This window comes from Aedes albopictus, chromosome 1 (genome assembly GCF_035046485.1).
Source record: "Aedes albopictus strain Foshan chromosome 1, AalbF5, whole genome shotgun sequence".
In the NCBI taxonomy this organism is placed as follows: Eukaryota; Metazoa; Arthropoda; class Insecta; order Diptera; family Culicidae; genus Aedes; species Aedes albopictus.
The window spans coordinates 90,310,275-90,338,176 of NC_085136.1; the positions used below are offsets into that span (position 1 = coordinate 90,310,275).

The window sequence follows — 27,902 nt, forward strand, 5'->3', positions numbered from 1 at the left end:
CAAAAATGCTGTAAACTAGTGTAATAAACAGTTTGAAGGCCATAACATCTAGTTTTTGATTCAAACAATCTTTTTAGTGCAGGATAAATGTCCAAATTGTATTGAAATCTATTTCAAAATTTCGCGTTTCATCTTGTCCCTTATTCAACGATCAACGATCAAATCTGACTATACATGTCAATGGTTGCTACTCCGTGATTGATCTGAGCTGGTACCAATTGCACTGAGATCCAAATGAATAAGGGCTGTGACACTCCACTTATTCTCAAGTAAAATTTAAGCAGCTCATACATTTTGGATCAATAACGGCGCCAGCCACGTCCTTATAGTCAGTTGGGAAGGGAAAGGAATGTTAGAGTGTGCTGGTTGTTGCTAGTAAAGACCGAGATCACCTCTGCATCCCCACAACCAGCACGGGCCGGGGTATTAGTTAGACGGAAAGGATGGGAGATCTGGGAGTCACCGTTGGGTCGGTGATGCGATCCATGGATAGGGGGTTATTTATAGTGTTCGTTAGGTGATAGATTGTGTGGTGAATATGGTCAAGCGGCACAGCACGCTTCGGTTGCATAACTTGTAGGCGTTATATACACTGTGCTGTGAATGGAACTTGGAAGGGAGGGAAACGACTTTGTTCTCCAATTCGTTTCTGGTTCTAGCGATGGCTATGAACATATGAATATACATGAGTTGTATATGTAGAGAAGAGAGAAAGTGGATAGAAAGATACAAAGATGGATGAAAGGGACGGGCCAGGGATTGAACCCATGACCTTCTGCATACGAATCAGAAGCGGTAGCCACTAGACCACCAAACCCGTTTCATCTTGTCCCTTATTGTTGATTAAGTTTAATCTTGAATATGATGTAATACTAAATAAATGAAAATGAACTTTGCCGGTTCTTTTTGCTATTTTCAATTCTAATGCAAGCTGAGTGTAGAATTAGCATCTAAGTTAAAATACACAAAAATAAAAACTAAAAAAAAAATTCTAATGCAAATTAAAAAAGAATCGTTACCATGGGTATCTGTAAGCACGAATTCATCTATGCAACAAATATCATTCAAAATAATTCGCATCTGTTCTTTCTCTGCCTCTTTCCACCAGATCCGCGAACACTACGGCATCCAGCGGGCGGAAGTCACGTTCAAGACCATCGACGAAATCAACCAAAACTCAAACCTGCTGCCCAACATCACCCTTGGCGTTGAAATCAGAGATTCCTGTTGGTACGCTCCGGTTGCCTTGCAGCAAAGTATAGAACTGATCCGGGACTCCATATCGCCTCCATCCGGGGCTAGCAACATTGGCGCCTCTCCGAGGTTCCCGCTGGACGGTGGTGGTTCGACGGGTGGCATGTCCAATTTCATTAAACCGGACATGTGTGTGGTAAGTGCGGTTTAGAAATTTGAGACATTGAGTTTTATCAATTTCCCCAATAACAGGCACATCACAATGCGTCGCTCGGCTACATCGACGGTCCCGTCAAGCCATCGAACAAGTTTCGTCAAACGTTGATTGGGGTTATCGGGCCCGGGTCCAGTTCCGTAGCACTTCAGGTGCAGAATTTGCTGCAGCTGTTTTCGATCCCACAGATTGGGTACTCTACCACTTCGAAGGATCTCTCCGATAAGGCACGTTATAGCACTTTTATGCGGGTGGTTCCTTCGGACTACTACCAAGCGCAGGTCATGGTGGATGTGGTGCGGCAGTTCAACTGGACCTATGTTTCTGCTATCAATACCGACGGTAAGTACGCGGAATATTCAAATGTGTTACGAAAATGCTGGTGGAACTTATTTAAAGTTTTTATTTTGCGCCAATCTTTCAAACAGAAAACTATGGTCAATCCGGAATCCAAGCGTTTCGGGAACTGGCAGACAGATACGGAGTTTGCATTGCTCGTGAGGATTCGGTAATTACCAACAGACATGTGCGATGTCAACTAGTAATCCATTTCCCCTTCTGTTCTCTTTCCACCCGGTAGATCCTGAGCAACGCCGAAGACGAATCGTTCCTGGACGTGCTGCGGAACATCGTCCAGGACGCCAGCGCCAAAGTGGTGGTGTGCTTCTGCGAAGGAATGACCGTCCGCGGTCTGCTGAAGGCGATGAAGAATCTCAACATGACCGACCGGTTTCTGCTGATTGGAAGCGACGGGTGGGCCGATCGGGCCGACGTCGTGGAAGATTACGAACGGCAAGCGCTGGGTTCCATTTCGATTCGAATCCACAGTCCGTACGTTAAATCGTTCGACGACTATTATTTCGGGCTGAGTCCATTCACCAACAAACGCAACCCGTGGTTCCGGGAGTTTTGGGAGGTAAGTTTTGAAAAGTGGGAGGGTTGGTAACCGGTGCGATGGGAGGATGATGACAATGACGATAAAGACGAAAATTATAGTCCCTTTCTCTACTTGAAGAGCTACTCAACCTTCGGTTGGCTTATTGTGTTTTGTTAATTGAATATCTGCTTCTTGCTCGTCGCTTTCACAGGCTAAGGAGACAAGAGGAGCGCGAGTTTTGATGTAGCTACAAAAAATCTTTTGTCTCTGTGATCCTGATCCCAGCCAACCGACAAACGGTCGGTTTCCGATGCCAGACGATGTATTATGAATTGGAACGATTATCCTAACCACCGTTTGGGACGGGATGATAACCTTAATCGATTGTCTACCGTTTGTTCGTTTAAAGCCCATATTGCTCGCATAGTAAAGTTATCCTATTAATTATTTAAAACGAAATAAATTAAATGAGGAATGTACACAGGAACCTCCAATTAGGTAATCAGTAAGGCTTGTCTAAATAAATTGTTTTGCTAATTGTATTTCAAGGTTACAAGAAAGTTTAAAAAGGGCGAGTGGCTGCAAGATTTAAAGGGGAGCAATGAAGGGTTTCAGAGGCCTTTTAAAGGGGTTTCAGGAAGGTGGAGGGCGGGGGCGTTTCGGAGCTTTAGAGGGTTTTAATTGCGTTACAGGGAGTTTACGGAGGCATGTCAGGAAGATTCAGATGATTTTCAGTTTATTAAAGTGGGCCGTGCGTCGTATGAAGAAGCAAAGAGTTTCAGACCTATCAGTTTGACCTCTTTTCTTCTGAAATGCTTAGAACGCATTGTCGATCATCCAATTCGTGATGTTCATCTGGCCAATATATCTCTTCATGTGAACCAACATGCTTACCAATCTGGAAAGTCCACTGTGACTCTTTTACACAAAGTTGTTTACGATATCGAGAAGGCATTCGCTCAAAAACAATCCTGCTTGGCTGTTTTCTTAGATATCGAGGCAGCCTTTGACAACGTGTCTTTCGATGCCATATTGGAAGCCGCACGCGGTCATGGAATATCTCCAATGATTTCCAATTGGATTCACCAAATGCTCAAAAACCGACATCTCTTCTCGACATTGCGGCAACTCAATAAAAGCGGTTTTCCTACTTATGGTTTTGCCGACGACTACCTAACATTGTTAGTGTGCAACAGCACCCTTTTCGATCTTATGCAAAACGCTCTTCAGGTAGTTGAGGGTTAGTGTCGCCAATATGGCCTTTCGGCAAATCCGAGTAAAGCCTGTATCCGGAATACAGTCGACTCTCTACATCTCGATATTGAAGGGACCATCGAGATAGGGAGAGATTGAAATGCAGAATCAATTTGTAATGCACACTAGATTGAAAAACCCTCCGTAACTAGGAAAAACCGTCAACAAACAAATGTCACTTCGCGTTTCCAGAATGTTTGCACCCACAAAACGAGATCTAGCAACCTGTGAATATGGGCATATCGACATGTGGAGAGAAAATCTAGAACAAAAACGAACGAAATCACATCGAGATAGAGAGATATCGAGATAAGGAGATATCGACATACAGAGAGGTATAATGTATGCAGAATGAAGGGACCGATCAAACCATCGAGATAGGGAGAGATATCGAGATGTAAAACATCGACATGTAGAGAGTCGACTGTAATCGGGACACAGAAATATGGCTGTAACTCTGCAATAGATACACTGTGGTGCATAATTGATCGGACAAACGCCGATTTTCATACAAAATGGCCAAGTTTGAGATGCTGTAACTATGGTTTGCTTTGATGGATTGAGCTCAATTTTTGACACGGAACTACAAATATGCTGAATTTTGTGTATACAAAGTATAAAATGTTTTCGTTCACAGGTCTGGGCGTGGCAAGGCGTTGAAAAAATTGCAAAAGTGATCGGACAGCGGCACGCGTGTAAATCAAAGGGGTACCGCTGTCCGATCACTTTTGCAATATTTTCAACGCCTTGCCACGCCCAGACCTGTGAACGAAAACATTTTATACTTTGTATACACAAAATTCAGCATATTTGTAGTTCCGTGTCAAAAATTGAGCTCAATCCAACAAAGCAAACCATAGTTACAGCATCTTAAACTTGGCCATTTTGTATGAAAATCGGCGTTTATCCGATCAATTATGCACCACAGTGTACATTACAATTGCTCAAATTTTGCCTGATATTATCTTAAGATGTGTTCATTTCACCTGCAAAATTTCATGTGAATCGGTGAAGTACCTTTTGTTGTAGCAATGAAACAGTAGAACGCGAGCAATTGAATTTTGTACAGCCCCTGGTTTAGCTTGTCAGCGCTGTAACTTTTGAATTTGATAAAGAAAATGGCTGAAATTTTGAACACAACCCGGCTAGATGGACATTACAAAATTATAACAAGCTGTGTTATTTTGTTACAATAAATTTTTATAACAAGGGTTGTTATAAAACATGTACCGTTAGTAGTTGAAAATAACAAAAATTCTAACAAAGTTCCCACATGAACAGAACAAAAATGTAATAACTTTTGTTATGATCATAACAAAAATATTACAAAACTTGTTCCATGAAATATGGTATAATTTAACAAAATTATTATAAATTGTGTTATAATTCCTTGGCAACTTTTTAGGGTAAAAACTAAATGTTTATACATACTCATTTTTTGATAAATATTTTTAAGTTTGTTATTCTATTTTTAGAAAAAGTAGGTAACACAAAAAAAGTTTCCAGGACGTTATAAAATTTTCGGATCTGAACGGGATTTGAACCAACACACCTCCCATCGGTAGCAATCTGACGCCTCTGCCAATGAGGCCATCACAACACTTGAAGAGGGCGGTGATAGAAGCTTTATTGGTTCTACGTATTGCCAGTTTCCTCATTTAAATCCTTGTTTGTCAGACGCACACGAGCGGGGTAGTACGACGTCACATTGAACTCGTTGACGTATAATAGACTTGAATGGTCGTACGTGATTTTGTTTTAATCTATCACAATTATATCATATGCAGATATGATAACAGCTGTACAGGGGATAGACAAAATGATCGGGACAGGCAAAATTTTCACTTTTCAAAAAATGTTCAACTCGCTGTAACTTTTCGAAAAGTGCATCGAATATTCTCAAATTTTTACTGTAAGTTCTTCAACTAGTTGTGTATCAGTGGACAAAATTTGGAAAAGATCGGACAATTCTTCACGAAGTTATAAATATTTTTGAAAAAGATAAAATTATCCGATAGCCAACTTTGAGCTGTTATATCTCCGGATTCAATGAACCGATTGCAATGAAATTTTGACAATTCATGACTTTTATAATGAACTCTGGAAATCATTTGACTTAACTTGAAATTTTTAACAAGCGAAAAAGTTATAGCGATTTTATTTTTTTCGCGATTTTTTAGTAAATTGGTCTATTTTTAATATGCATCCCATTACTTTTTCAACTTATTGGCGGCTATGTTGTTACTTTCCTTCAAAACGCATTTATATATAAGTCAATTAGAGGGAAACTAAATGAGCTATAATTTGCATCTTGAATTTTGAAACGATGTTGATGTTTTGGATAATTTGGTGTTTTATTAGAAAAATAATCTCATCGTTATAATTTTCTTCCATGTTAAGAATTTAAAGTTAAGTCAATGGTTTTTCATAGCTCATTATATAAGTCATAAATGGTCAAAATTTCATTGCATTCGGTTCATTGAACCCGGAGATATAACAGCTCAAAGTTGGCTATCGGATAATTTTACCTTTTTCAAAAATATTTATAACTTCGTGAAGAATTGTACGATCTTTTCCAAATTTGGTCCACTGATACACAACTAATTGAAGAACTTACAGTAAAAATTTGATAATATTTGATGCACTTTTCGAAAAGTTACAGCTAATTGAACATTTTTTGAAAAGTGAAAATTTTGCCTGTCCCGATCATTTTGTCTATCCCCTGTAGATATAATTTAGTTATATTCCACATTATTTTTTAAGCAATGAAATGGAATCTATCACACAAGGGGTCATCCATTAAGTTCATCGTCACGTTTGGAGGAGGCAGGGAGGGTTAAAAATTTCCAATTTTAGCGTGACGTACTTAATAGATGCTCCCTAAGGTCGAAGCAAAATAGTAGAGTAAACAAATTCCATGTTATATTTTTGGCGAAATTAGAACAGCAGTTCTGTTTAGGTATTTATTATAATCGATCTAATGTTACGCGTATAAAGATACGTCATTTGTGTAAAATTCAACTCAAAAGTATTGGACGGCATACAAAACGTAGTTTTATGTAACGGAAACATTGTTCATCCGGTCGCAAATATCAGCACATGCAATATCCGTCGTTTAAGAAAACTTTGGGTATTATCGACAGGTTTGTTCTCTTCGTCTTGAGGGTTGTATCGGCCAAATTGCCTGGAACATCCCGGTCAACCAGTGACAGATTTTCGATATCGATCGATATCGATTTGTATTGAATTTCAAACGTCCAATCAAGTGAGTGATTGTTTTTGGGATATACAAGTGAGTGATTGTTTTGGGATATGTTGTTGATTGAGCATGGACTAACTTATGAAAATATCGCATTTTCTTACATATTGACAGACTCATGAAGTTAAATTCCGAATATCTCGGAAACGGTTACTTTCAGAAAGATTATTACCAATAGGCTCCCAAAGCCCTATCGGGATTCTTGTTTTAAACCACAATATATGGTTCAAAAGTACATATTTACTCATATTTTGACGTTTTTATTAACCGTAGTTGAAAATATATAATTTTTATTTTTTTAGCCTTTTGTCTCGTCCCTAGCTTATAACACATACTTTGAGTGATTTTTTTTCACCGTGTATGTCAGATAGGAACATTTTTGAAATCCCAGTGCGAAAAATGTCGAGCTCAGTCACACAAGGTTGACCTCAAATGTCAAAGTAGAACTATTTTCCATTTTTCTTATTTCGAATTTTCTCATTATTCCTTTGTTTTTCAAGTTCGAGTAAAGTACAATTCCGATTAGAATACCATGCTTGATCGTATTATTCAATATAAGCGAGATTTCGTCTTTAATTTTAGGACCCTATTATTACAGTAGACGTTCGGTTAGTGCAAGCGGTTTAACTGCAATGCTTTTTAACTGCAAGTCCGGCAAATGCAACAAATTTGCAGTTATCGCATCGCCAAATGTCAAAATGGTGCGCCATGTTAGCCAACATGAACAGACGGATGAAGTTTACGTTCATTTTACGTAAGTTGATGGTTTGTTAACACTGTCAGGCGTTTCAGTTATCGGATTTTTGTTCGCTAAGTGAAACGTAAACATGTTGCAGCTATCGAACGTCTACTGTATCTTTGACATCCTACCAAAATTTGAAAACGATCTGATAAAAAGTTCCAAGCCTTTTTTCACGTTGTTTACCCAACTATCTATCGCGTAAGAATAACAGTTAACAGAGAAGAAAGAAAAACTAATGAAGGGGAAGTTTGTCAATGTTTACTTGTTTTGTTTCACACCAGACAAGACTTAACAATTGTGCCACAAAACTAACTCAACATCATCTAGAAAATACTGTGCTGTTGCGTCAACAGGTTCTTCGCCACAGCTTCCAGCAGAAATAATGTTCTTTAACCCTTATGTGGCCGACAGGGTACTCGGGTACCCAGCGCCCATTTAAAAAGCACGGTGTAGAAAAAAGCAAAAAGTTTGTCGGAAACATAACGGTTACAACCCTACAAAGGGCTGTAACAGTAGGTAGGTATCTTTATTAGAGAGATTTTCAGCCCGAGGCTGGTTCATCTCTTAAAACTGTAACAGTACTAAAACGTACTCTATGAAAGCAGTTGTTTTGTTGGTGAGGATTCTTATTCGATTGGCACATCATCCGGGAACTATTTCGGCTTTGGATTAGAGTGCAATAAAAGAACCCCAAAAAATAGATATAAGATAGCTGTGGGGCTGTTCATAAACGACGTAGACCAAAATTTGCGCCATCTCATAATTACACCTTCCAGCTGTAATGATATCGTATAACGATAGTAGCTTCAAAGCTTGAGGTTTAGGAAGAATATTTGGCAGATTACAACTAAATGTTAACAAGTGTTTATGTTGCATTTTTTTTAAACAAATATGACGGCGTCCCCAAATTACGCGTCCGCCAAGGGAGAGGGGAAAACACAATCGAGCGTTGCGGCCCATACAAAAATTTTAGGACTTTCATACAAACAGCGTAATGGAAGTGGAGGGAGTTTTTACATGACGATTTTAGCGTTGCGTTCTAAATGAATGCTCTACTTGATGTTATAAGTTTGTTTTATTGCTTTTGGCTCTAGTGGTCAATATTACAAAAATGATCAGGTGCTGTTCATAAACCACGTGGTCATTTTTTGGAAGATTTCGAACCAAACCCCCCCACCCCCCGCGTGGTCTTCCGTTCATACAAAAAAAATTAAATTTGTATGGACCGTGGTCTTTGACCGACCCCCCCAACATGACCACGTGGTTTAGGGATGGCCCCTCAAATTTGAAATTATTTTGTTACAAAAAATGTAGCAAAAACTACAATAAATGTGTTACGAAATTTTGTTATAGGCAATTATTTTAATATGCATAATGTAACAAATGCTGTTATATATCTGTTTGAATAAATAATACAAGTTTTGTTATAGTTTTGTTTTTAAAATAATAACAAATTTTGTAACAATTTTGTTATGGTTATTCACATTTAGGAATCCTTACAACAAAATTATATCAAATTGTGTTATTTCTAACAACGGTTGTAATAATTTTGTTATAATCTTGTTAGGAGCTTCTGGTCGGGAAACCTCTCAATCTACTTTACTTACATAGGCAAAATTTCAAAAAAATCGATGCACTATCAACAATTTTATAGTCGAAACATATATTGGGGCTGACCGTGATTTTAGCCCTTCAGACAACAATTATTGAGCAACCCTTATTGTTTCGATTGTATTGTTGAAAGTACTACACCAATAATCCTCAAATTTTGCAGGTATAATATACACATAATCAACTACCTTCTGTGAAAATTTCATGAAAATTGACGGAGATATTCAAAAGTTATGAATGGGCAAACATAGCACATAAAAAACATGAAACATTTTCACTAACACTATCCCCTATCAACACCAGTAACTTTCAATCAAATTGGTAAAAGTTGATGACATTTTGCAAGAAAGTGTCTCTATAAGTATCATAACTGCTCACAAAGTTTCATAATTATCCTCACAGAACTTTGAATTGTAGCGGAAAAGAACCATCTAGTATGCGAATGAAAATTGGTGATGATTGCACAAAATCTTAAAAACATCGTCTGTTTGTTTCTCATCCACAGTTAAAAGGAATGCATCGATTTTTATAAAATTTTGCACAAATAATAAACATACATCAAAGAGTTCTCAGTTATTTTTTGGCCAATTTTTATTGACTCAATACAGAGTTACTGCCGTACTATTGCTACTGCCGTAACATCTATTGTTTTTTTCACGGAAAAGCGAAACCGTAATAGTGTTCGACCTTTGCGTCTATTTGATTCTGAAATCAATGTGACTGCACAGGTAAAGTACGTTAGAGTCATTCTTGATTCCAAGCTTATTGAGTTCAGAATCAAGAAAGCTTGTATGGCCTTCGGAAAATGCCGGCGAACCTTTGGTACAACTTGGGGTCTAAAACCCAAGTATATCAAATGGATTTACACAACTGTAGTTCGGCCAATATTGGTCTATGTGGTGGCAAATGGGCGAAGTGACAACGGTCCAATCAAAATAAGGCCATCTCCAAAGGATGTGATTAATGGCGATGTCTGGAGCGTTCTCTTCAACTCCTGCGGTAGCGCTCGATGTTCTTTTTGACGTTGCCTCACTACACATTCATCTCGAACAAGAAGCACTTTCTTGCACTCACCGCCTATGGGTACTCAGTTTACTAGCTCCAAGTGAACTTACAATTGCTTGTAATTTTCCATATCTCGCGATTAGTATAATACAGGCGTATCTACAATGATCGATTTCTCTTCATCGATTTTCTCTTAAGATTTTTCCGGGAAATACGATCAGTGTTTGGATGATCTCTTGATGTTTTTCGGCGCCGGACAGCTAGGACTAGCATCTAGATCAATAAAAATAACTGGAAATGACTTGTCAGCCGAGTTATTGACCAAAGAGAAAGTCGATGAAGAGAAATCGATCATTGTAGATACTCCCGTATGATACTAAGATATTATAGGACATTTTCCACGAAATTTCCTTGCTGGGAAGTCCACTCTTATATGGATATCTGGAGAGAAGTATTTCAGACGGCATCGTATGTTACACAGATGGCTCCCTTCTCGAAGGTCGAGCAGGTGCTGGTGTTTATTCTCGCATGCACTAAAATCACTCTAACTTGGTTTGTCACAAATTCTCGCAAAAAAGTTCGATAGCATTCAAAAAAAGAAGAGAATAAACTAGCATCCTAGACCGGTTCCATGTCGAATACGGTCGAATAATCCTACTTAAAAAAATGGCAAATAAACCGTAAAATATGAGTAAATATTGTAAAATTTATTTTTTGGCTTAAAGTCTCAATTGAGATTCGTTTTTTTCATTAAAATTCAATTGTATAACAAAAAAAGTATGAAAATATTCAATAAACAATTTTTTATGCATCCAGTAGAAAGTAGGAATTAAATGGTTTCAAATGCAGAAAACTTCTTCTTAATAGCATTGCTGGTTTGGTTGCTGTGCTCTATTGAAGACATAGTAATCAAAACAGTTTCGTTCTTTGAAGGTTCTTCCAAATAACAATGCAACCTAATGCAAATTTTGCATAACAATGATGTTAAAAATAAAAACATTGCATCCGATTATTATTAAATAAGGTGTACCATAACATGGAACCAACTTTGTTGAAAAAATAATAATAACAAGATTCGCTAGAGTCGAAAATCTGCATCAATGGAGCCAAAAGAATGAAATTTTTTGATATGAATATTAGTGTGGGTCATCGGAACCGTTTTCTCAGATCAAAGCTTTTTTGGTTCCGTTTCGGGTCCTGAGTATCTGTGCAAAATTTGAGCACGATCAGTTGCGTCTACACTTTGCGCATTGCAATTGAAATTTGTATGGGATTTTGTATGGGGAAACATACTTTTTTTGCATTTTAGCCATAAGTTAAAAAAAATTATCTGAAACTTTTTAACCGATACTGTAAAATGATAGCCTATGATGTTCTGGAGAACTTTGTTGAAGACCGCAAAGCGATCCGATGCTTGTGAAAATAGTTATAACCAACGAACCGCATGCATGTGTTTATGTTTTAACATGTAAAGGAATAACAATAGCAACAAAATCATGATGTTTCGCCAAGCAATGCCAACGCTACAACTTTTTTCATAAGCATCAGATCACTTCGCGGTCTTCGACAAAGTTTTTCAGGACACCCTAGGCTATGTTTTCACTTTAACGGTTACACGGTTTTAGAAAAATTCGAGCTTGTTATGAGAAAAATGCAAAAAAGTGTGTTTTCCCATGTAAAATCCCATACAAACTTCAAACGCGATGCGCAAAACGTAGACATAACCGATCGTGCCCAAATTTTGCACACTTATTTGGGTCCTGAAATGGGATCGAAAAAGCTTTGATCTGATGGGATACCATTGAATTTTTCACTTTTCCATATAAACGATGACCCACTCTAATGAATATCTTTATTGAATAAATTTTTGATGAAAAATGCAATTGTAAGTATTTTTTTTTCTTCTGTATCATTCAGAGAGCAATATAGCAATAGAGCTGCTTGGTGCATTATTACTGACCAACTATTGAGCTTTACCTTTAGTAGAATAGTATAAGATTCCAATAGATTGAAAACTTTATGAAAGTGTGCATGTTAAGTATGTGGAAAGTTATGTCGAATTTTGAGAAATGCATTTTTATTGATGTTTTACGAAAACCGGCTGCAGTTACATAATAAAGAACATTTTGCTTAATGTTATATTTTTCCTACATTTGAGAATAGCTAAAGTTATGCAAAAAACTGATAATGATTTTATTGAAAAACAAAAAAGATATCGCACACGCAAGTTGTCCGTTTTATAAATTGAACAGTCCTTAATATGTTATAATTGAAATAGCATTGCAAAACTTTTTGACGATACTGTTTCAAGAATCCACCATGTTGCATATCTCAAATTGTACTCGAAAATCTCATAAAAACCATAGAGATGACAAAAACCTCCCTTCTTGCTTTCAATCCGATGGGAGGCTAATTAATTCATGCAGAGTGAATGTGTTTATTTCACCATAACTTTTGAATGGCACATATTTTTAAGTCATAGCGACCAAACATCGTGATGGTAAATTACAAATGAAATGTAAGGCTTGACAATTATTTTGAGCCATTACCAAATATCACATGTCACATTTATTTCCACAGTGTACGATTGACAAAGAATAATTTTCCTGCTAGTAAAAAGTAAGTTCTTACGATGTTGCTGAGAACATATTCGATACTTAATTTTATGTTATAATAATGTATTCAAAAGCATCTTTAATAACATCAAAGATTTTTTATAAGCCGCCATTTTTTGCGCTTTTTCGGTGATATAAGTGTACGAAAATAAGTTTTCCATATTCAGAACAAAACATGGACGGTTGTATGAATCATGTATTATATACAGTATTGTAACAAGTTGTGTTACTTGGGTCGGAAGCTACTTCCAGAATCGAGTACTAGTTGACGACACGGAGGTGGGTCGGAATTGCTTTCACATAACCTCAGGAGGTGGGTTGGTGTGTATGTCACCTGACATTCCACGAGCCACCAGAGGTTTGCTTCAGGTGTCTGGAACCAGGACACAAGTCGTGGGACTGCAAAGGCCCTGACAGGCGCAAGCTGTGTAGGCTATGCGGCGCTGAAGGTCATAAGGCCCAAAGCTGCATGAGTCCACCCATCTGTATGATCTGTACCGGGAAATCCTCGATTAACAGACATCCGATGGGTGGTCCAAGGTGCCCGGCCTTCAAGAAAGCCGCAGTGAACAACAAATCACAGTGCAGGTAACGCAGCTGAACCTGAACCACTGTGATGCGGCTCAGCAACTGCTTTGTCAGGCGGTTTCTGAGTGGGACACGGATATCGCCATCATAGCGGACCCATACCGAGTACTCGCCGGCAACGGCAACTGGGTCGCGGATGGGTCCAGAAAAATGGCGGCGATATGGACGACGGGTAAAAATCCCGTCCAGGAGTTGGTGTCAACTACCTATGAGGGCTTCGTGGTCGCCAAAGTAAAAGGGGTCTTCTTCTGTAGCTGTTATGCGCCTCCGGAATGCTCAAATTGAGTCCGTGATCGGTAAGGCAACAAGTGCGTTCTGGTTATGCTCCAAAACTATTGGCAGGAAGTGGGGCTTGAAACCAAAAATGATAATGTGGATTTATACTGCCATCAGTGCTGCAATTTTTCGACAGGCGTTTATGATAGCGATATTTTGCTTTTTTCATTTTCTCCGTTTTGGTTTTCCTGTCACTGTTGTTTTCCGATCAGCAACACGGGAGCGAAATGAAATAGGTACTCACACTCGCACGCAGCGTGCTGATAGCGAGAGCTGACAGGGCTAAATTTCCATTCAATTTTCTGTAGTTGAGTGTTTTCACCCTTGGTAGCGTATAGGGCACTCACTCTCACAAGCCACCGCTTGAGACGAATGGCCTTTCAGCATGAGTAGTGTGTGGATGATTGGGAATTGATCTTGATGGGTCGCTCACGAATGGAGCTCACGGACTCTGTCAGTTCTCACATCGAGGAACTGAAAACGACCGCCGCAGTCATTCATTTTCAGCTGAAAAACAGGCACTGAGACTGATATTTTGCAGGACTGACTGCCATAATCCGCCCAAAAGTGACGTATGCTTCGTTTGTCTGGTGGCCAAAAACAAAAGAGGCTACCACGCAATCAAAGCTTGCGAAAATTCAACGTCTTGCGTCCATTGCTGTTACAGGAGCGATGCGAAGCACACCATCAAAAGCTTTAGATGCGATTCTCAATCTGCTACCTTTGCACGAGTACGTGCAATTAGAAGCAGAGAAGGAATTGCTGAGATTTGAACGAGTTGAAAAGTTTTTGCCAGGTGATCTTGTAGGTCACCTGAGCATTTCACAATACTTTCAAAATAGGCCAGTAATGAAAATGATTAAAGACTGGATGAAACCTGTGGAGAACCATGATGTTCCTTACAAGTTGCACGAAACAACTCGTGCAGATTGGGAAGTCGGAGGTCCCACTGTTCGTCAAGGATCAATCAAATTCTATACAGACGGCTCAAAAGTTGGAATAAAAACGGGAGCAGGAATCTACGGCCCTGGAACAGTGCTGCAATTTTTCGACAGGCCTTTATGATAGCGATATTTTGCTTTTTTCATTTTCTCCGTTTTGGTTTTCCTGTCACTGTTGTTTTCCGATCAGCAACACGGGAGCAAAATGAAATAGGTACTCACACTCGCACGCAGCGTGCTGATAGCGAGAGCTGACAGGGCTAAATTTCCATTCAATTTTCTGTAGTTGAGTGTTTTCACCCTTGGTAGCGTATAGGGCACTCACTCTCACAAGCCACCGCTTGAGACGAATGGCCTTTCAGCATGAGTAGTGTGTGGATGATTGGGAATTGATCTTGATGGGTCGCTCACGAATGGAGCTCACGGACTCTGTCAGTTCTCACATCGAGGAACTGAAAACGACCGCCGCAGTCATTCATTTTCAGCTGAAAAACAGGCACTGAGACTGATATTTTGCAGGACTGCCCTGGAATACAAATTTCAGTGGCGATGGGACACTATCCTACGGTGTTTCAAGCAGAGATTCTTGCTATTTTGAAATGCGCAAATATCTGCCTTGAGAGAAAATACAGATATGCAAATATTTGTATTTTCTCAGATGGTCAAGCTGCACTGAAAGCATTGTGCGCTTACAAATGTACTTCAAAGCTTGTCTGGGAATGCATTCTTTCACTGCGCAGGCTGTGCCAAGGGAATTCAGTAAACTTATACTGGGTTCCAGGTCACTGTGGCATTGAAGGGAATGAAATGGCAGACGAGCTTGCTAAAAGTGGTTCCAATTTACAGTTTGCTGGCCCAGAACCATTCTGTGGTATATCAAACTGTACAATTAAAATGGATCTGAAACGCTGGGCTGAGCAGAGGGTGATATCCAATTGGATGGACGTCAAAAATTGCAATCAGTCAAAACTATTTATAAGACCAAATGCTTATAAAACCAAAAAGCTCTTAGAGCTCAACAAGAGAGCTCTATGTACATACACTGGCCTAGTAACTGGACACTGCCCGAGCAGGTATCACTTGAAAAATATTGGCCATATTCAGAGTGATATCTGTCGTTTCTGTAATATGGAACGTGAAACCTCGGAACATCTGCTTTGCAGTTGTGGTGCTTCATACACGCACAGACAAAGATTTCTAAATAGTGGTTGCTTGCAACCCAGTGAGATCTGGTCTGCAAAACCTGGGAAGGTCTTGGAGTTTATCAATTCCATTGCACCTGACTGGGAGACGACGCGTCGTGGCAGTAGCTGATTACTTGACACATGGTAATTAGCTGGCTAGATGCGAATATCAAAACGGGACATGCCACAAAAGTTCAGCCTATTGGACGCAGTGGCTTAATTTCCCCAACAGGGGAGGAAAAAAAAATGCGCCTCCGCGGTAGCCGATCGAGCAGTTCACGCAAATGCTGGACCGCATAACGACCGTACTAACAGGGCGAAGGCCGGTGGTAATAGCGAATGACTTTAATGCCTGGGCAGTGGAATGGGGAAGCCGTTACATGAACCAGCGGGGTCAGATCCTGCTAGAGACACTGGTCATCTGGGATGTCGACTTGGCTAATGTCGGTACCAAGAGTACCTTTAGTTGGAACGGTGTGTAGTCAATTATTGGCGTGACTTTTTGTAGTCCTGGCCTAACAAGTAGTTCGAACTGGAGAGTAGACGATAGCTACACTCACAGCGATCACCTGGCGGTTCGCTACAGTATCGACTATAACAACAGCAGGCAGCGAATAGAAGAAGAGGCGGCTAGGTCTAGGCCAAGCCCTCGCAGGTGAATGACATCATACTTCGACGAAGGGGTATTTAGGGAGGCGCTCCGCCGTGAGCGAAACTTACTTGGTTTAGACGGCGATGAGCTGGTAACGGTGCTCTCACGTGCGTGCGATGCGATCATGCCTAGGCTAGTCCACCCTACAAATGGGAGGCCACCGGCTTACTGGTGGACCGACGCGAATGCGGACCTGCGTCGCGACTGCCTACGGGTTGGACGGACGCCTACAGGATCGTGATGGTCAAGATGAGAGGTGTAATGGCTCCTACAGAGCAATCTTCAGAGATTTTGGAGGGGATTATCGGAGTTTTTCCGCGTCATAGTCCTAGTCCTTTGCATCTTTTCGTAGGACAGCCGGGGACTGAGGCTGGCGATAAGGAACTTGCGGGGATAGCAAAGTTCCTCAGCGTAGATAAGTCCCCAGGTCTCAGTCCCCAGGTTGACTGGGTAGGATCCGAGCCCGCGGTTCGAAAGGGGTCCCCGACAAGGGTAGGTGGAGGCCCCATGTCGGCATGTACTTCCGTGTGCTGGCTGATATGCCCTTACTTACGGGAAGGTGAAACCTCTGTGTACGCGGTATCAGTTCTTGATACTTGCTGTGCAGTCGGAAGCAGGCGTGTTTTCGACCCTATGTCCACCTTCCGAGGACAGAGGGAGTGGTAAGTGCCACTTGGGAAACTAGACCTTGACGCGTCATCGATGTTCGTTGCTGCAGGCTACGCAGCAAACCTTGAGGGTGGGATGTGCACTAGCTTCTCTCTGAAGCAATTCCTTTTTGGCAGTTCCGGAGAGACGAAAATTTTGGCGGCCATGGGAATCATTGGGGAAAGATCGCATGAGGGCTTGAATTGAGGTTTCCTGTTTGATGGACTTCTACCCTCGGAAAAGGTAGTTTGTATTGCTATTCTAAGCCAGCAATGTGTTCAGCTGATGTGTATGTATAGTCACCCTTATGTGAGGAAGGAAGCTAGACATGTTCACACCTCAAAAACTACACTGAAGACGTCGAGACGATTCGAAGAAAATGTGCACTATTATAATACTTTTTGGGAATAATAAAAGTTGTGTAATAGTTCAACTTGAGGTGAAATTTGCTAACTTATACCGTATTATGCGATTGCTCTAGCAAAAATCTAACTTAATTCTCTATAAACTTTTTTGCAAGGTAAACAGACAACGTGCGTAGGTTATATTCTCACTTAGTTTTCCCATTTTTTCCAGGTCAGATTCAACTGTACCCTTCCCACCAACGATGCGAACCCCCTGGAGGCAATGCATTCCAATGAAGGAAAGCCATTTTGTACCGGTAAGCTTTTCATAGATGATTAAATACAAAATTTGATTTATTTAATATACAACAGTTTATAATAGTTTTAAGTGAATCTGAAACGACCCGAAGTATAATTTTGAATAGTGCTTCAATTGAGCTTATCGCTGATGGTTTCAAGCGTGGTGAAACTATATCGTGCATCATAAAGTCCTAAAACGTTATTCACAGAGTTCAACATTTCTATCCGGAGTACCAGGCTATGATGGCAGCACCCTAACCGAACGAGGACAAATTCAACTCGAAGGGTTTCTGCATGTCGTTATCTCTGTACCGTACAGAAACTTGAACCTTTGCGCCTCGTTGTTGATGGTTGTCGGATGTGGTGAAAGTTACGTGACCCACATATAGGTAGACATAGTGAAACGAACCTACACTACACACCACACGGATCGGTGACGACGGTGGCAGAAAGGAGCACAGTCAGTGGCTGGTCACAAATAGCCCCAAGGGAACATTGGAATCTCTTTCCCTATGACTGCGGAATGTCAGGTTGTATCTACAGACAGTTGCTTGCAGTAGTGGCAAAAGTAGTCATCATCAGTGTTTAACCCATTTCCATAACTGGCTGGTGCACGTGGATGGAAACAGAACGGGAAAGAGGAACTCCCGTTTGTTGTGCTGTGGTGCTGGGCTACTTTTTCGGTACGCTGCATATCCGTTGTCCGATCCTGACTGCGACTGGTCGAATGTATACAAACTATAGTGAGTGAGGGCAGTTGTAATTTGAAAGGGATTCCTCTTTTATGAGAGCAAATGGGAGGTTGTGAATTCGTTAAAACAAAGCAAAGCTTTTGGTCTGAAAAATGTTAAACCAAAAACGGCCCCAGGACAAGTTGTCTCACTGTTTGTTGGTTGACAAGAGCCGGACCAGATTCTGGAGAAAAATTAGGGTTTAACAGTGCAGATTATTTGGGGAGACCAAGTTTAAAAATGTATGGTTATTTTGTACAGTCAGCGTAGAAACAAAAATATGAAATCATCAATACTCAAATAAGAGAACTTTCTACGGTAAGCTTTCATCAAGTTAAGGTAATGGTCACCAGAGATCACTTTCAAAATAACGCAATTTGCGTCGTATTTTCGCGAGCACAAATTTGTGGACTTGTCAAACGCATTAGTTTGAAAATGCTACTTGGTGTACACTGCGTGCAAGCAAGCAACAAGTTGCATTTACAAATCAATTTGCTTGATAGATCTCCAGATTTGTGCTCGAGAAAATTCGAGTATGTAAAATGGAAGGCGGCCATCTTTCCACTTCAGCTACCGTGTCCTTAAACGCTTTGTTTTAATTGTTTTAAGTTTTGAATTTACATTAGGTTAACAAGGTCGAAACTGCTGTAATCGATTCAGTCCAAAAATTTCTATTAAAATTTCTCCAGGAGTTCCTCGGAAATTCCTCCAGGAAATCCTAGGAAAATTCTCCAGGAGTTTCCCAAGAATTTCTTCAGGATTTCCTCGGAATTCCTCCAGGAGTTTCTTGAGATTTCCTCTATATTTAAGCTCCTCGGGAATTCCTCCAGAAGTTCTTTGGGAATTCTTTCAGGAGTATCCGGAGAATTCCTTCAGAAATTCCTCGAGAACTCTTCCAGGAGTTCCTTAAAAATTCCTCCAGGAGATCCTCGAGAATTTCACCAGCATTTTCTCGGAAACTTTCCCAGGTGCTCCTCGAGAATTTCTCCAGGAGTTTCTCACGGGCATACCTTCTGGGGTTGCTCGAGATTTCCTCCATCATTTTCTGGGGAATTCCTCCAGGAATTCCTCAACAACTTTTCCAAGAGTTTTTTTTTGAATACCTTTTGGAGTTCCTCGAGAATTCCTCCATCATTTTGACGGGAACACTTCCAAGAGATTCTCGGGAAATTCTTCAGAAGATTATCATAAATGAATCTAGATATTTGCTTTAAATGCCCCCAGGAATTCTTCGGGAATTCCCGGGGAATCTGGAGGAAATCCCTAGGGACTCCTGGAAAAAACCTCGAGAAACTTCTTCGGGAATTTCCGAGGAACTTGGAACCCCTGGAGAAATTCATAAAGAACTGCTGGAGGAATTCCCGAGGAACTCCTGGAGGAATTCCCGAGCAGCAGCTGGAAAAATTCCTGAAGAAATCCTGAAGGAATTCATAAGGAATATCTGGATGAATTCTGAGGATTTCCCATTGAAATTCAGGAAAAACTCCTGAAGGTTTTCCCGAGTGAGGAATTCCACGGAGTCATGTCAGTCGATCCTGAGCGACCATTTCAAAAATATCTGAAACTTTGCACAGTTTTTCAATTTCATATAAATCGCCATTTTTTGATATTAAACCTTCATATTCACTCACGACTAACTTTTCAAAAGGGTGTATGCGAAAATAGTTCTAAAATATTCTAAAAGCTGTACAGCAAAAACGGATTGTTCGATTGTTATAAATTTTTCAGCAAAGTTAGATAACTAAATGATGATTCCTTAGAAAATATACACTGTAAAAAATTTCTTTTTCTACTTTGTAAAAATATGATATTTGTCACAAAAACTCAAATATCTCAAAACCCTATCTTTTTACCAACTTCAATTTTTTAGGGGAAATGGCCCATTATATCAGCTATCTACCATAAAATTTTGGTGATGGTAAACTGATAAACAAAAAAGTTATGACATTTCAAACATTTCACAATTTTTACATTTAGTAACAAAAAAAAAATTTTTCCTGTGTAAATTATTTCGAGAATTATATTTTGATGCTGATTTTATTGTAAAGGCTACCGCCTGAATTAAACAAGTTGTTTTCATGATACTTTAGTTTGATTATTCGTAATTACTATAGTATCTATTTGAAACTTAGACGCGATCCAGTGTTGTGATCAAAAATATTGAGATTGTCATACTTTTTATTGTACGTGACTGGTGAAAAAATCCCTTGATAGTGTTGAAAAGCTGTTGATTATAAGAAAAATGGAATTGAATTTATTTTTAAGACAAAAGCTGTATAATAAAAGTTTTTTTATACGCGTATACGTCTAGTTTATCCGCAAAAAAAATCCCTCTTACACACTTATTTCTGAATTGCCTGTTCGGTACTTTTTTGACGAGATTATAACAGCAGTACGATCTCGGTAGTTTCGGTAATCGATTTTACTGAGGCTCAGTAAAACAACTGTCAAAATCGTATGGAAAAGGTAAACAATGCATTTTTGCTGAACGAGTTCGGTGCTCAGCAGTTTTAATCTCGTCAAAAAATTACCGAACTCGGTAATCAAAATTAAGTGTGTAGAGAACAGACTTTATGATCGGAAGAATGCGAGTAACTTCAACAACAACAAATGCATAAGAGGTACATACCACAGACAAACAGACGAAACGCCTAGAACAATTTTAGTGAAAATTCATCGCCCAGTTCACACTATCACCACCTGGTGGAAATGTTTCACGAAACACTGCGTTGTGCAATATCGTCATCAGAAGGCGCTAGTGTGAAACGTCAAACGCAAAGAAAAACGATGGGCGCTCTTCTTGTTATGAAAGCCACAACCAAGATTCAAAATGATCGTTGAAGGCGTGGTCAATGAAAATTTCGCCAGTGTTACGTTTGTTTGTCTGTATACATACCTGACAATGCTCACGAAAAAAACAAAAAAATTCTACCGCTATGAATATTAAAAATTGTATAGTATTTTTTTTCTTCAGCCACCAAGTAAGTTAAAATTAATAAGTGATTTTGTTTATTATAATCTAACGAACAAGATGAACAGTCGCTTTCTCAAAGGTCTTCAACTCAACGCTCTCTTGTAGACCGTTTGATGAAAAAAAATGTTCAAAAGAGTTACGAAATCTCACCGAAAGCACCATAGATAAACTGAAAGAGACTGGTTATGCCCAAATGTCCACATTGTGTACAAAATTACGCATTTGCACGTCCTGCCGTCTAGAATTTGACAAACGAGCCATCTGTATATCATCGGTAAAGCAGGGCGCAGGAAGTTCGAAAACGACAACAACTGAGAAATTGCCATCAGCGACATCTGTTTAAGGACAAGGTATTTGGAGTACATAGCTCAAAATTTCTAGAGCACCGTTTTTTAGAACCGTTGAACGGATTTGGATGAAAATGCATCACGCTAATTGTTCAGTGGTTGTCAACAGCGTGATGCATTTTAATCCAAATGAGTTCAACGGTTCTAAAAAACGGTGCTCTAGAAATTTTGAGCAATGTACTCCAAATACCTTGTCCTTAAACAATTTAATTACGCCCCTTTTCAAAAATGCCCTGTAATATTCTTCAACATCTATACCCATTTCAATATTTTTAACGTTGCAAAACACGCTTTCAACATTAATCTTGAAGAAGAGGGAAAACACTTGTCCTCAAATGTAACAGCAAATTAATGAATAAACGACTAATGCGCGGAGGGCGTGATAAAATCGGAACATTACGGTACATAGTATATTATATTATATGTATATATAATATATAATAAAAACAACTTGTTTTACTCACGCAAGGCCATTAACAATAAAATCAGCATCAAACTTCAATTTCCGGCCGAAATAATTTACACTAAAAAAAATTATTACTAAATGTGAAAATTGTGAAATGTTTGAATTGTCATAACTTTTTTGTTTATTTTCATGGTAGATTGCTAATACAATGGACCGTTTTCTCTAAAAAATTACGTTGGTAAAAAGATAGGGTTTTGAGATATTTGAGTTTTTGTGACAAAAATGATATTTTTTTATGTTAAAAAAGATTTTTTTCACAGTGTATATTTTCTTAGGAATCGCCATTTAGTTATCTAACTTTGCTGAACAATAAAATCAGCATCAAATCGCGATTCCCGGCCGAAATAATTTACACAGAAAAATTTTTTTTACTAAATGTAAAAATTGTGAAATTTTTGAAATGTTATAACTTTTTTGTTTATTAGTTTACCATCACCAAATTTTTATGGTAGATTGCTAATACAATGGACCGTTTTCCCTAAAAAATTCAAGTTGGTAAAAAGATAGGGTTTTGAGATATTTGAGTTTTTGTGACAAAAATGATGTTTTTCAATGATAAAATAGATTTTTTTTCACAGTGTATATTTTCTTAGAAATCACCATTTAGCTATCTAACTTTGCTGAAAAATTCATAACAATCGAACAATCCGTTTTTGCTGTGCATATTTTTGAATATTTTTGAACCATTTTCACATACACCCTTTTGAAAAGTTAGTCGTGGCTCTAAATAAAAATTTGATATCGAAAAATGGCGATTTAGATGGAACTGAAAAACTGTGCAAAGTTTCAGTTCAATAGAAAATCATGAATTAAAAATTTTCCTTAATTTTGATGCTGTTGCTTGGAATCGCTCGAGTGTCTTCTGGTGGAGTTTTTGATGACCTGCTGTAGGAATTCCCAAAGAAACTGTTTTAGAAACTCCCGAGGAACACCAGGAAGAATTTCTGGAGGAATTTTCGAGGCATTCCCGGAAGAATTCCCGAGGAACCCCTCGAGGAACTCCTAGGGAAATTCTCGAGGAACTCCTGTGGAGTTCCTGAGGAGCATCTAGGAGGACATCCCGAAGAACTTCTGGGAGGAATTTCCGAGGAACCTGGAGAAATAATTCAAGAAACTTTTGGAGGAAATCATGGAGAAATTTCCGCTGAACTCCTGCAGGAAGTCCCCAAAGAACTACTGGAGGATTCCCCATTCAACTCCTGGAGGAATTCCCAAGGAACTCTTGGAGAAATTCCTTAGGATCTGCCGGAGGATTTCCCGATGAAGTCTTGGAGGAGTTCTCGAGGAACTCCTAGATAAATTCATGTGAAACTCCCGGAGGAATTTCCGTGAAACTCATGGAGGAATTTCCGAGAAACTCCTGAAAAAAAAACCCAAGAAACAAATAGTAGAATTTACGAAGAACTCCTGGATGAATTACCTAAAAACTTGTGTAAGAATTTCCGTGTAACTCTTGGAGAAATTCCCGAGGAAATCCTGAAGGGGAACGTCCATAAATTACGTCACGCAAAAATTGCCTATTTTCAAAACCCCCCCTCCCCCTATGTCACACTTTTTGTATGAGACCTCTGAAATTTTTGTATGGGTTGTCACACTTTACTGAACCCCCCTCCCCCCTAAAAGCGTGACGTAATTTATGGACGGTCCCAAGGAGTTCTCGAAAAACTTCTGGAGTAATTATCGCGAAGCACCTGGAGGAACTCACGAGGAACTCCTGGAGCAATGCCCAAGGAGTTCTAGAGGTATTTCTGTAAGACTTTTTCGAGGAAGTTCTGAAAGAATTCCCAAGGTACTTCTGTAGAAATTTCCGAGAAATTCCCGAGGATTTCCTCTACCAACTACCGCGAATATCTTGGAGGAATTTCCGAGAATCTCTTGGAAGAAATCCCAATGAAGTCTTGCAGGAACTCCCAAGGAACTCCTGCAAGAATTTCCGAGGAACTGCATCAAGAGTTCCCAAGGAACTCCTGGAGCAATTCCCGTGGAATTCTTGGAGGCATTTCCGGGGAACTTCTGGAGGAATTTCCGAGAAACTCTTGGAACTAACCTCGAGAAACGACATATCAAATTTACAAAGAACTCCTAGAGAAATTCCCGATGAACTTAGTAACACGAGCAGAAGAAAAAAAAAACTCAATAAAAGCATATTGTGATATGGAGATCAAAAAGTTATATTGGTTTGCTTGATGTAAGAGGTAAAAGTACTGGAAATAATAGCTAAAATTTACTCCTCGACCAACATCATCATAACAAATTTAGCTCTTTTGAGAGCTAACCAATAGCAGCGAGCTATTCGGTTGATCTTCAAATAGCAAATTTTGCTATTGGTCAGAAATCCTAGGACCATTTTTGCCTTTCTCGTACTGGAAAGGCTATATGTTCACTCCAAAAATGACTTTTTGATGAGAGGCCCGGAGGGTCGAGTCACATATATCAATCAACTCAGCTCGACGAATTGAGGTGATGTCTGTGTGTGTATGTGTGTGTGCGTATGTGTGTATGTGTATGTACAAAATAAACTCACATCACTTTTAGACAGTAAACCTCAACCGATTTTAATGACCGATGGTTCATTCGACGCAGAATCTGGTCCCATTGTTTCCTATAGAAAATGGTTCGGATTGGTCAAGCGGTTCCAGGGTTATGGCCATTTAGGTGTTCCGGACCGGTACCCCTGGAAGGGGCCAGATATGAAAACGCTAAAAACCCATCCATGCGACACATCAAACTACGACATTTTCGTAAACTTGATAAATGGTAAGCAAAAAAAATGGTCTCAGACCATATCTGAAGTGATAGTGTCCCGGAACCAGTTCCGGGTGTCCCGCCGGAAGTGGCCAAATATGAAAGTGAACTAAACCCATGCAAGCGGCATATCAAACCACGGCTTTTTCGATAACCTGATGAACAGTAAGCAGGAAAACATTCTCAGACCATATCGGAACCGGCAATGTTCCGGAACCGATTCCAGATGTCCCGCCGTAGATGGCCAAGTATAAATGTTACCCAAACCGATGCATGCGACACTTCAAATAGTGTTTTTTTTTTATCCTTATGAACAGTAAGCAGGAAAATATTCTTAGAACATATCTAAACTGGTAGTGATCTGGAACCGGTTCCGGGTGTCCCGTCGGAAGTGGCCAAACATAAAGTGAACTAAACCCATGCATGCGACACATCAAATCGCGCCTTTTTCGATAACCTGATAAACAGTAAGCAGGACAACGTTATCAGACCATATCGGAACCGGTAGTGTTCCAGAATCGGTTCCAGATGTCCCGCTGAAGGTGGCCAAGTAAAAAAGTTACCCAAATATATGCATGCGACATATCATATAGTGGCTTTTTTAATATCTTGATGAACAATAAGCAGGAAAATATTATCAGAACATATATGAACCGGTAGTGATCCGGACCGGTCCCGCGTGTCCTACCGGAAATGGCCAAATATAAAAGTGAACCAAACCCATGCATGTTACACATGAAATCGTGGATTTAGGTATCTTGATTTGGCAAAAAAAATCCGGCCATATTTGGGACAACCGGTAGTGTTCCGCAACCGATAACGAGTGCCCCACTGGAAGTGGTCAAAAATAAAGGAGAATCAAATCCACTTTGGCGGCACTTCAAAGCGTTTCTTAAACGATTCAGGTTGCTCAAGAAAGTTCTTAGGAAACCTTAAACAGTCCCAAACCAACCTCATCCCACCTCATTGCTCCCCCCTGAGCAGGCGCTGAACTTCCCTTAACTCCACTTGCAACTTAATTTCCTTAAACCAACCTTATCCCTAATCTAAAACACCCCAACTGCTCTGAACACAATCAGATTCCATTTAGGTAACGTTACCTAAATGGAGAGACCTAAATAGATTTTACATAAATGGATTCGACCTAAATGGAAGTTTGAGTGTAACAAATTCCATTAAAAAGTGATTATTATACTTCGGCAGATTACTTACAAGATGTGTAATGAATGCTTTCCAGTGCAGTCACAGTAAAATCAGATCTAGTTAGTCAAGGATCCCCGATTCCAGCGCCCCTTCACTGGTGCATTCCCATGGATGATACCTAGAGGCATCTCTGAAGGAACCATATGAGCAATATCTGAATAAACTGTTGAAACCACTTCTAAAAGAATCCGTGGAAAAACTTTTTGAAGAGCTTTTGAAATTTCTGAAGTAATTCTAGAAATATTGAAGAAACTTCTAAAGATATTTCCGAAAGTATCGCTGAAAAGATTTCAGAAGAAATAAAGAAACTCTGATGAAACTGGAAACTCCTGGCGGAATACCTAACAAAATATCTTGAGATATTGTTAGAAAATAATCCTGAAGAAATCCCCTTATAAAAACTCTCAACAGTTTTTAATGAATTTCTGGAGGAATCCATAGATAAATACCTAGAGGTATGCTTGGAGGAAATCATGGAGGAATTTCTGAGAAAATACATCTCTGTGTGAATTTCTGCAGGAATCCCTGTAAGAATGTCATCCAGTTTTTCCGCCAGAATCTTTAAAGAATTTCTGAAGGGATGCTTGGAGGATTTTCTAAGACTTTCTTAAGAAATCTTTGGAGCAATTTCTGGAAGAGAAATGTCTTGAAGGAGTATCTCCAGTTAGCCTAGTGGTTAAGGCTATGGATCGCCAATCCGGAGATGGCGGGTTCGATTCCCGTTCCGGTCGGGAAAATTTTCTCGATTCCCTGGGCATAGTGTATCATTGTACTTGCCTCACAATATACAAATTCATGCAATGGCAGGCAAAGAAAGCCCTTCAATTAATAACTGTGGAAGTGCTCAAAGAACACTAAGTTGAAGCGAGGCAGGCCAAGTCCCAGTGAGGACGTCGAGTCATTAAGAAGAAGAAGAAGAAGAAGAAGAAGAAGAAGAAGAAGAAGAAGAAGAAGAAGAAGAAGAAGAGTATCTAAAAGAATGTGAAGAAATCTTGGGAATTTCCTGTATAAGGCCGGAAAAAATCTCATTTTCTTCTTTTGTCACTTTGTTCGTTGACTCGTCAACGAGGATGATAAAAAATAAATGTATTTGATGAAAAATTATCCAAACAATTAAGTAAAACCGTTAAACTCATCGGATTTGTTAAGGAATTTTTTCGACGACTCTAATTACACTTTAAAATTTTTAAATTTCTTAAATACTTTATTCGTGTCCCCCCTCAAAATATCAAAAAAAAAATTTTCGAGGGGGGGGGGGTGACATAAGAGAAAGTCGAAATTTGTGTCAACCTAATCCCTTGTAGAATTTCTAAACCAATCCTTGTAGAAAATTCTTTAGAACTTTAGACTCTAATTACACTTTAAAATTTTTAAATTTCTTAAATACTTTATTCGTGTCCCCCCTCAAAATATCAAAAAAAAAATTTTCGAGGGGGGGGGGGGTGACATAAGAGAAAGTCGAAATTTGTGTCAACCTAATCCCTTGTAGAATTTCTAAACCAATCCTTGAAGAAAATTCTTTAGAAAGCTTCAGAGAAAATTTTAAAAGGGTTGTGAATCTCTTATACTTAATTACTTATCCGTGAATCATTTTCCAAAAAAAAATCCACGTAGTATTTTTGATAAATTTCATGGAAGGTTTTCTAGTCTAGATGAATGCTTCGAAAAATTTCTAATTCCTCCATGGAAAATAAACTGAAGAAATTCGTAGTTGAATTTCTGGAACAATATA

The 27,902-nt window shown here is 39.3% G+C and overlaps 1 protein-coding gene across 1 annotated transcript in view; it reads left to right on the forward strand.

The window, feature by feature from the left end:
• The window catches only part of LOC109410169 (metabotropic glutamate receptor 1), a 679,657-nt gene that overhangs the window by 560,619 nt on the left and 91,136 nt on the right, over positions 1-27,902 (forward strand). Inside the window, exons 8-12 of the mRNA XM_062845013.1 lie at positions 1,109-1,390; positions 1,447-1,750; positions 1,837-1,916; positions 1,989-2,324; positions 17,637-17,721. Coding sequence (XP_062700997.1) covers positions 1,109-1,390; positions 1,447-1,750; positions 1,837-1,916; positions 1,989-2,324; positions 17,637-17,721 — 1,087 coding nt within the window. The remainder of the gene's footprint in view (positions 1-1,108; positions 1,391-1,446; positions 1,751-1,836; positions 1,917-1,988; positions 2,325-17,636; positions 17,722-27,902) is intronic.